This window comes from Egretta garzetta, unplaced genomic scaffold (assembly GCF_000687185.1).
Source record: "Egretta garzetta isolate BGI_Z169 unplaced genomic scaffold, ASM68718v1 scaffold92, whole genome shotgun sequence".
NCBI classification, from domain to species: Eukaryota; Metazoa; Chordata; class Aves; order Pelecaniformes; family Ardeidae; genus Egretta; species Egretta garzetta.
Genome location: NW_009258790.1, coordinates 158,873 through 169,564, shown reverse-complemented (window position 1 = coordinate 169,564; position 10,692 = coordinate 158,873). Strand labels below are relative to the sequence as shown.

Below are 10,692 nucleotides of genomic sequence, written 5' to 3'. Positions count from 1 at the left end.
CGGTGCTGAGGGCCAGGGTTTGGGGGTGGGATGGCAGGGGTAGGGGAGCGGTTGGGCTGGGGGAGCTTAAAGGGCTTTGCCAACCTAAATGGTTCTATGATTCTATAAAGCAGAAGGAACTGTAGGGACAACATCTTATTCATAAGCAGATTTCCTGGCAGCTAAGTAGGCTCTCACATACCTTCTTCCTGCAGTGACTTCTCGTAGCATCCGGAAGGGCTTGTTACCTTTTCTCTGGCTGACGGAGGTCCATTACGTTTTACTCCGAAAAATCTTTAAAGGTGGCAGAACTGACTGGTGATATTTTTGTTACCTGGGTAACTTTGCACCCACTGCTGATGGTTGTCAGCACTTCTTTTAACTGGGGTTCCTGTGCATGTTAAGAGTTGGCGTTTGGGACTTACGATGTGGTTACTACCATGTGTTATATTTGTGTCAAGCTGAAAACTCCCAAGAAAGCTCTAACTGGCACCTCACCTGCCTGAGTTCTGCACGGTGTTCATTCCTCATTAATTAGAGTTCAGGTCAGAATCTTTCTTTTCATTTCCAGATCCCTCTCCTAAGTAGTTAAGGAAATATCCATCATTTTTCTTCCCATCTCCTCCTCACAGCTGCACAATGAAAAGTCTGACCTGTGGGGGAGGCTCATCAATGTTGGTGGTAGTTTGCCAGGAGCCAGACCTAGATGGAGGAATTTCTCTCCTAGAAGGCTAAAAGAGCACTGAATAATTGACTTCAGAAACTGAAATATTTGTTGTTCTGTTTTTACTGCTCTGCTGCCCAGGAACCTTAATTACGGATCAAGACCACATTGTTCTGATAGCTGTACAATTAAATCAGATAGGATCCACTGGGTGTTAATAGTTTTAATGCAAGAAAAAAAGGCAATATTTGGATGCAGATACCTGGGGGGGGATCCAAGGGAACAGGTTTGGTTAGTGCAATGACCAAGGCCTTTGTATATAATCAGCCTTACTGTTGTCAGGCAGAAGGGCTAAGCTAATCTAGTTATTTCTCCTGCAGGATAGAAAGAGTTAATTCAGCAGAATTTCTTTGCCTTAAAATGATTGCATGGACAGTTTCCTTTGGGGTTGAAACTTAATTCTTGCAATACTTTATAATAAACAATGTCCAATTAGATGGAAGACACTTGGATTCTGTGGTGATGGGGTCTGGTGACGTTGAGCATTTTTTTTACTTTTGTCAAGTGACCTGTTCCTGATTCCCCAGAGCACTTTGCCTCTAGTGACCTGATTCCCCACTGGGGACAGAGTGTTCTTGGTGTGTCCTATACCAGTGGCAACGTACTAGGACTTGGCCAGCTTAGGGTGCAGAGTCTGGTTAAACTTTGATCTGACTTTCTGCCTTTTTTATCCGTTTTGTTTGGTATCCAGACATGGGTGTGTTTGTTTTTAATGGTACCTGTATTTATGATAAGGCTTTTTCCCTCACTGGTTTTTGTGAAGTATTAAAATAAAGCTTGTTGCTTAGAGATCAGTGTTTGCTTGTTACAGATATGATATATAAACTGGACCTTAATCATTCTCAATCAACTTTTATAATGGAGTAAAATTATTATAGGTGAGGTAGGCATTAGTCTTATTTTACAGAAAAGAAAACTAAGTGGAAATAGGTGACATGATCTGCGCAGGATTTAAGAAAGAATAAAGAGTGAAGTTGAGGAGAATGCCTGGAGTTCACTGGAAGTGGGATTCCTGTGAGCTGGTGGGCTGGGAGAGTCTCTAGATGAGTCCGGAGCACAAGCCACCAACCCACAAGTTGGCATCTCAGCTAGGTTAGAGAAATCACAATCTGAAATGACGAACTACTCCTCGTTGCCTTTAAATACCAGCCTAAACCCACTAGTTCAAATGCGACCGTTTGCATTTTAGATGAGAGGCTGATGTGATAAATCCTTACATCTTCCAAACATTTTGGATAAGCCAGAGGTTGTCTCTGCTCACAAGTATATGATGAGACAGAGAAGATCTGTTTTCTTTATGGGTTAACAGCAGTGTTTCCGTTGACTCTGGGATGCTGGATCATGCTATGATGCAGCACCTTCTGGCATCAAAGCGGTACATGAAGTGTAAATGTTTCAGTAGATGGACACGATACGGCGTCTCCCCTTGCTCTTCCTCTTTCTCAGTGCTTGGCACTGTATGGCAGAAAATGCAGCGAGGATCTCTTGCCACCTGCCTCGCTCTGAGTGGGGACAAGTGAACTTGGGTTTTGGCTTTGTAGGGCGTGGACAGCTTGGGTTTGTCCTGCGTGGAGTCACTTGAAGTTACTCTTCAAGAAAAGCAAATGTCTTGTTGCTTTTAAACTGCTGGTCATTTAACATGAGAACTGCTGACTCTTCAAGGACTATTGAAACTCATAACCTGGGTCTATTAGTTAATTATTTCCTGCAGTAGAAGCTACTGTTTAAGTAGGACATAGTTGATGAGAGAATTCTGAGTTTTCTTTCCCGTATTTGTACTGCCTTCTGAAGGCCTACTGCAGCTTATCTGGAAACAGTGCTAGACCCCCAGCCTATCTTGCAGGACTGCATAAGGACAGGACTCTGCAAGGACTCTGCAAGAGCGAACCCTTGCAGATAACATGCTCTGCAGGACGGTGCTGCGCCGTGCCGGACAGCAGAGCTCTCCCTCACGTTTGCTGCATTCTCTTTATTTAGCAATTTCCATCCCTAAGGATCACGGAGAACTTCTCTCACATCTGTCTGAACAGGAGTTCTGTAGTACTGCTCGGAGGAGCGACACAGGTTATGAACTGAAAATGCTTTAGATAAGGGCAGAACTCAGTTGTACTTTCTAGATTTTGGATTCTTTGACATTAACAGCCCATGAGAAGCTTATATACATGTTGTATTTTTAATGTACTTCCTGCACAGGTTTTGGACAGAAGGTCAACGGACCAGCGTGTTGCGCAATTGTTAGAGATAAAATTTGGTTAGGACACCTGGAGAAAGGTGTGTGGAGTTTGTTTTTTGGTTTGCGTAGTCTTGCTTTCAGTGGAATCAATTGGAATGAACTGGCTGAGTTAGCAGCGGTTCCACACAGGTGTTTTTCCTAGCTGAGCCCATCAGGCGCAGGCTGCTGACAGCTCTGTGTGTGCAGATGTTGAAACCCGTGTCAGATGGCCATAGGCAGCCGCAAGCAGCATTTGGGAAAGTGGTCCCTGGGGGTTATGGCAGGCAATGGCAGAAAGCAGGAGGTCTTCTTCCAAAACTCTGCTGTTCACCTGTCTTGGCTGTTAGTGATTGCCAAGGGGGGTGTGCGCACGCACACACATTCTCCATTTGGATCTGTCCATACCGGCACAGCACAAATCCATTACCCTCCGCGATGAAACCTTTAGTATTTTGCTGAAGTTTAGCTGGAGGGGAATTAAGAGATTTACTATCTACCATGTTCTGGCATGGAACAGCTTTTTCTCTCTGATTTGGACCTGCAAGTAGTTCAAAAAAGAGAAAAAAAATTTAGGGGTGAAACGAAGAGTTGAATAAAGTGACGGTGGTGACCTTGGGTAGTCTTACTCTTCTGTATATGCTAAGGGGCAAATGCGTTTCAGTGTGTTTTCTTGACTGTCCCTGGCAGGATTTAGTTGATTTAGGTACAAAGCATATGTACACTGTATGTCTTTCTCAGCGTTGTGGCTTCTGAGCTACCTGGTGTACTGGAGAACAGAGCTCCACGCATGCTAATTTATCTCCTCCCAACAGAGAAGTCCCTTCACACGTCTCCTTCACTGCCCGAGACTGGATTGCTCTCAGCAGCTGCGAGGTGTGGAACCTTTTCCCCTCTCGGTTTCTGAACCAGGCGCTGCCCATGCTCTTCACCTGACATTTTTTTTTTTGAAAGTTTTGTTTAGTGTAACATTTAGCTGTGATTTATCAGGATTTTCACTGCTGCTGATGGGACATGCTCCCTACCCTCTTGTTGTAATGCGCTCTCGCTGACTAATTATTACCGAGTCTATCGCACTGCTGTTCGAAGTCCATCTTTTTGATTTGCACCCCTTTGTACTAGATGCTGTAGAGACTCTTTGAGGGGCACTATCCCAACCCTGGGAAACATTAAGACTAATTTAGTGGTGGTCTACAACAGCCATTTTTCAGAAAATCATACAGCTTTGCAAAAGTGTTAATATCTGTCCAAAGCAGATGAAATATAGACCCCTTACCTCATCATAGAGTAATATTGTATGAGAAAGGATTTGACTGAGAGCACTGGATAGTGTTTCCCGGCCTTGACTCTAGGATGTGTGTTTACTGCTTAACTTGAGTTCTTCCCTTCTTTTTCACCCAGGATCTCATTTTCAGTTCTGCTTCTGTTTCCTCTAGAGAAATATTTCCCTACTTGGTTGTGGTGATTGGCCTGGAGAACGTGTTGGTTCTCACCAAGTCAGTTGTCTCCACGCCCGTTGACCTGGAAGTGAAGCTACGCATTGCCCAAGGTACACAGCCTGCTCTGGAAAAATGTTGAGAGAGAAAATTAGGGTAACCCAAGGACTAGGAAATGGGGAAGGATCTTAACTCTGGCCTGCAAAGGAAGTAAGGACAATGTGTGTTGAGTGTGAATTGGGAATTGTAGTCTGTTAGTCTTTTTGTACTGGTTTCGATAATTCCAAGAAGGAACATAAGCCTGTTATTGTGGGCTCTGCTTTTTAAGATTGTTGTCTAAAACATTGGCTAAAAGTGTTAGTAAGGGAGAGCTGTATCCCCTGGTGTAGATATTCAGCACCTTGTCCCCTCATGTCATGAATATTTTAAGTGCAGTCCACAGGTCATAGGAAGTTCTGCTGAGTCTGTGACAAAATTATGTTCTCTATTATAGATACACTCTGAACCTGCATAAGGATTTGAGTGTACTCTAACCATGGATAAATGGAGTTTGCAAAATTAAAAGATGTTTCTAAACATCAGGGAAGAGAGATTCTAGAGTGACGCCTAGAAAAATCCACCTAGTTTTAAAAATACAGGCGGTTTGTATCCTATATGGAAAACAGATCTCGAAGACTCATGGTCCTTTACGCTTCTGAATCCCTGTATTGCCCTGTGCAGTACCCTCCAACTGCTTAAATCAGGACAGTTTTGTGAGCTGAGAGAGTCATCCTGAGCTCCCTTTGTAGTTAATGATAATCCTGCTGATAAAGACATTGGGAGTCTACAGTCGGATTATTTGACTTGGATATTCAAAAGAGGTCAGATGAATTTTAGCCTGAAGGTGCCTTTCTTGGCTGTTGTCTACAGATGCCTAATTTTAAAGAAGGGAAATCCAGTTCCTTTTTGCTATGCTCATGTCTGTCCACTAGCGAACAATCTTGTTTTACTCATCTTTGCATGTTCTTTCTCCAGGCTTGAGCAACGAGAGCTGGTCTATTATGAAGAATATGGCGACAGAGCTTGGGATCATCTTGATCGGGTATTTCACCCTTGTCCCAGCCATCCAGGTTAGGCTCCCCTCTCTGGCTGATTGCATTAAGATTCTGTTAGTGGGAAATCTGTACGTTGTGGATCCCTCCAGGCTTTAGGCTTCTGTCCAGCAGCTGCCCCTGGATCCCCAGTCTTCCCAGTTGGGATCCTTCCAGTACCTGGGCTTACACGTTCAGTTCATCCAGTAGTTGGCCCTGGATCCTTGCTCTCCCCAGCTGCCTTACACATACGCACGTGCAGGTGGGTCTCTCAGTCGCCCCAGCCCCGCAGTCCCTCTGGCAGGTGACCTGGAGCCCCTGATCCATCTGGTGACCAACTCCTCCATCTTTCTCGCTCAGGGACACCCACGTACCTGGCTCCCAAGCCACTCACCCTGCTTGCCAGCTGCCTGGCTCGATAGTCACTAGTGATCGCACGCTGACGTGCATACTCCAACGCATTCCGGTTGCTGGTGACGCAGACACGTGGGTCCCTGTGCCCTGTGGCCCCCGTTCCAGTTGCTGGTGCTTAGACCCTAATTGCCAGCACCACAGACACGTGGGCTTGTACAGGACAGATGGGTTTGGAGAGCCTCTGTCACTGAGTCATCGCGATGGCTGTCACCCCCAGGCTGTGGGGCTGATCACTTCGCTGCGATGGCCCTGGGAGAACCTGGAGCAGGGGCTCGTTTCCCTCCCGACCACCCGTCCATGCTCCTCGTGTTTGTGGAAATGAGCTTCCTATCGCAGAACTTAACACTGACCAGTGCATTTGCTGTGCAGACGCCTTTATTCCCACTTTATTCCAAAGGGCTTTTTTGTGGGCTGGCTAATCCACTTTATAAGTGGATGGAAGAAAAAAACCACCCTAGTGCAGAATGTCTGCTCTGAGAATTAGGGTGGGCAGTCTGTTTGGGCTCTTTCACCAGAGTGACGAATCTGTAGGTTTTTACTACCACAGCTATCGCTGCCTCTGTTTCATGGGTGGGTAAACTGAATGCTCGAGGCAGAATGATCTGTCAGGGTTCAGGCTTCTGGGTCTGTGTAGCACTGAAAACAGCATCTTCTGCCTGGCAGTGTGTTACTTTCTCTGCTGTGCAGTCTCCTTTTCAGGACTGTGCTTGCTGAGTTGCATCAGGAAGTTAGGATCATGGAATCATTAGAATCATAGAATCGTTAGAATCATAGAATCTTAGAATCATTAACTCATTTAGGTTGGAAAAGATCTTTAAGATCATCAAGCCCAACCGTTCCCCTACCCCTGCCATCCCACCCCCAAACCCTGGCCCTCAGCACCGCCTCTGCCCAGCTGTTAAATCCCCCCAGGGCTGGGGACTCGACCCTTTCCCTGGGCAGCCCCTTCCAGTGCCTGACAGCCCCAAGGGGAAGGAATTGTTCCCCATGGCCAACCTCACCCTGCCCTGGCACAACTTGAGGCCATTTCTTCTTGTCCTAGTTAACACCATTTGATTTCTGACCAAGCAGGGCTCGTGCCTGGTAAGGCACAGGAACAGAAGTACTGCCCAGCCAAATCCTCATTGCCAGTTCCATAGCACCTCTGCAGCCAAGGCTTCAGGGGGGTGTCAGCCTGTTGTCTCTGGAAGCTTCTAGCAGGCGCAGTCCACAAGCAAAGGCAGGAGCACCCCGACATCTACATAGTTGGAAGCTACTCTGGGCACTTGCTGGGTGCTTGCTGGCCACGTGTGACCGCGTGAAGAGGGTTGGGTTGTGGATCTCCTTGCCTTAGCACTGGGGAGTCACAAGTAGAGACTGCAGATTAAAGCATGTTGTAATCTAAGAAGATTAAACATTCAGGTTGGACTGGAGCACTGCAGGCTGAGCTTCACAGTTCCTGAACCTCCCTCAGTATCCCAGAGGACGGCAAGAGAGGAGCTATAGCAGAATAAGCTACAGCCAGCCACCTATTGTGGCCTAATTTTTTTATTTGAAGCTGATTGCAGGGATTCCTCAGCTCAACCACTGGCACAATCCATCCTTTGGGTCTAAATTGGGCTCATCCATATGATATATTAGTGCCTTTTGGCCTCTGTTTTGTTGCTTGACCTCAGAATTCGAAGCTTGACAGTGTCTGTGGAGCGAGCGCAGTGCCAGCAGCCCTGTCACATGGAGGCCGCTGCGGCAGCTCGCTTTCTTGTTGCACTGTGCTGTAGAGGAGCTTGCAGGGTGCACTGATTACAGGAGATAAAGGAACGGGATAAAAGGGATGGGGCAGAGCCGTGTAAGTGTCAGCAGAGCCATGGGAAGAAGTGACACCATGCCCCCACCCCGGTGTTATCTCTATTAAAGTACTCCTGTTTATTCCAGCATGCTGGCACATGTGGTGACATCCACTCCCTGCTCTCTGTGTGATCCTGTCTTCCCTTGGATGCTTGCTTTCTCCGGAGGAAGAATCTCACAGGGGTGCTGTCTGTTAGAGACCGACAGCTGCTCTGCTGGAGCCTGGCGTACACCCCTTACCTTCGTCCCTGAGAGTGAAGGACACTGTACAGATAATGTGCTGTACTCGCGTTGCAGAGTCCAAGGAATCTGGCAGAAAGAGAGCCAGGCTGCGTAAATCTGGCAGGGACCTTTGCTCTAGGCTGTCAGAGAGAGCAGTGCAGCGCTGGCGTTGTTCAGGTGCTGTCTGGTAGGGGGAATAACAGAAGAGGGAGGCTTTTCTTTGCTGAAGGCTCTCACCTGCCCCAAGGGCTGTAATGGGTCTCGTCCTTTTCCTTGGTTACTCCTTGACAGTGCAGCTCGTTTAACAGAAGGGAATTTTCTATGTTTTCCATGGCTCTCCTCCTCCTAAAACAGAGTTTGGCTGGAGATGAGATTTGTGCATCCACTTGAAATCCCTTGTAATTGCGAGGAACAATGAAATCCTCCTACCACGCATCACGGGTGGGTAGAGACCCCCGTTCTCCTGGCACAGGGTCACCATTGAAGGTCCTGAGATGCTGCAGGGCTGTGTGCCGAGCGCTCACCCTGTACTTTCCATCTCTTATCCGCCACTTTGCTAAGAGCCCACTCCTGCACCCCCTGAAATCACTTTGGATTTTGCCATAGGGTGTGCAGTATAAGAAGATTTTCGATTTCCAGGGCTAGCAGCTTCAGATGTCTCTAACCCTGAGTAAGTGGGGGTATTAACAGGGTTGCTATCCCTCTATGCAGAGCCTGCCGTTTGTGGAGCCCATGTTTGCAGAGGCCTGGGTGAAATCCATCTGGACGTTGCTTTCCTTCTGGTTTTCTCCTTGAGAGAAACACTCGATGTGTTTTCATCCCTCTGCTCCCCAAGCCTCCTGTCAGATGTTGGGGAAGGGGCTAAAGAGAAAAACCTGATGAAAAGCTGCTTCCTTGTGCTGCTGTCGCTGGGAGGTTTGGGGAGGGGCAGCTGACCTGGTGGGTTAGCTCGTTCCGTATCACAATGGTTTTTAAATAACGGTTGATTGCTTGTGTTTTGAGAACAGTTTGGACAGGAAGGGGGGCTTCGAGGTTGTTTAGAGGTTTTGGATAGCCTTTCACACTCTCTCTTTTCATTTCACTGTGCTGATATTGGCCTCCAGCCTTGTGCAAGAAGCTGGGGCAGACGTAGAACGTACTGAGAATGCCACGCCTGGGCACCAGCAGCCAGGCAGTGAATGGCAGTGGGTGTTTGCCAGCTCAGGTCTGCAAGTGAGGGTCTTTAATCTGTTGTTTAGCTGAAGGTTTTTCCTCCTGCTTACGTTCGGCTTTCTTCATCTCTCCATGTTTACTAGATCCTTTTTGGGTCCTGACAGAAATTTGTACCTCCAAGGGAAACAAAACGCCTCTCAAAAATATTTTAATTCTGTCTTCCTGTGAAGTTTTGAATGTAGTGGGGGAAAGGGGACAGCACTTAGCACTCATGGGGATCAGGGTAAGAGCATGCATTTGTTTTGTAGGGATGATCTGGGAGCCAACTGCATTTCTGCTGCTGGGCAGAATCTTTTAATCCTTATTTCTGCAATGGCACCTGCTGGGGAAAGTGGAGCATTACAGCAAGTTTAGGAAACACCGGCTTTTGCACACGTTATTTCCCATATACCTGGTGTTCAGAGACCTCTGAGAGTGGGCGTGAGACTTCTCTTCCAGGGGCGTAGGAATGAAATGTGCCCATCAAATATTCATTAGCCAAAAGTGTGATTTAAGCAGAAATGGTTTAGCTGGGGCCCTGGAGCATGGCTACAAACAAGAACATGGGTGTACAGTGGCTATAGTCATCTGGCTTTGGTTGGAGAGTGATTGATCCAGTTCCTGAGCAACCTGTGTTCCTGGAGGAGCTTTAAATCAGGGCTGAGGTTCGTTGGTAAAGTGCAGGGAACTGTCACGGTTGCAGGCTGTTTGGCTTTGTGATTTGAACGCGTGGGCAAGAGGCTGAGAGCTCTGGCTGCCGCCCTGCCGTGGCTTTGTGAACTGGGAAGACATCCTCTGCTGATTTTTCCTTCAATGCTTTGATGTTTTATGGCTAAGAGCAAAGAATGTGAACCTGAATAAATATGCCTTTGAGTTCTCATGCAGACTTTTCTTAGGGCTAAACTCTCAATTATTACAAAATATCGATAATAGGCTTTGTCAGTAAAACAGACTCAGGCCTGCGCTCTGGGCAGGAGTTTGCTGACTTTCCCTTTTTCTGAAGTTGAAATTTTTACCGTTGCCTCCGCAGTTGCTGTAGCTAATCAATGTCTCCTGTCTGCAGGAGTTCTGCCTCTTCGCTGTGGTCGGCCTGGTCTCTGACTTCTTTCTGCAGATGTTTTTCTTCACTACTGTGCTGTCCATTGACATTCGCCGTATGGAGGTAAGGAAGGGCTGAGAACACGGGGGTTTGCCTTGGGTCTTCCTTCTTTGCTATTGTGGAATGATTAAAGGAAGCACACCCTGTGATTTTCACTCTCTAAATGGAAAAGACTGAGCCATGAAAGTTCTGGGGCAGTACTTGCTTAGTTACACATATGCAGGGACTGGGGACAGGACACTTGAGGGAACAAGACACCCTCAGGTGCATGAACATGCAGATTTGTGGTAAATGGGCTGGAAAGAGACATGGTCACAAGCAGATGGCCATGGCTGGGCAAAGAGGAGAGTGCGTGCTGGAGAGAAGCTGGGACATGAGCCGGCAATGTGCGCTGGCAGCCCAGAAGGCCAACCGTACTCTGGGCTGCATCAGGAGAAGCGTGGCCAGCAGGTCGAGGGAGGGGATTCTGCCCCTCTACTCTGCTCTGGTGAGACCTCCCCTGGAGCCCTGCGTCCAGCTCGGGA

At 47.4% G+C, this 10,692-nt stretch overlaps 1 protein-coding gene across 1 annotated transcript in view; it reads left to right on the top strand.

The window, feature by feature from the left end:
* The window catches only part of LOC104135883 (SREBF chaperone), a 70,269-nt gene that overhangs the window by 47,825 nt on the left and 11,752 nt on the right, over positions 1-10,692 (top strand). The window contains exons 9-11 of the mRNA XM_009649575.2: positions 4,349-4,461; positions 5,363-5,457; positions 10,133-10,231. Coding sequence (XP_009647870.1) covers positions 4,349-4,461; positions 5,363-5,457; positions 10,133-10,231 — 307 coding nt within the window. The remainder of the gene's footprint in view (positions 1-4,348; positions 4,462-5,362; positions 5,458-10,132; positions 10,232-10,692) is intronic.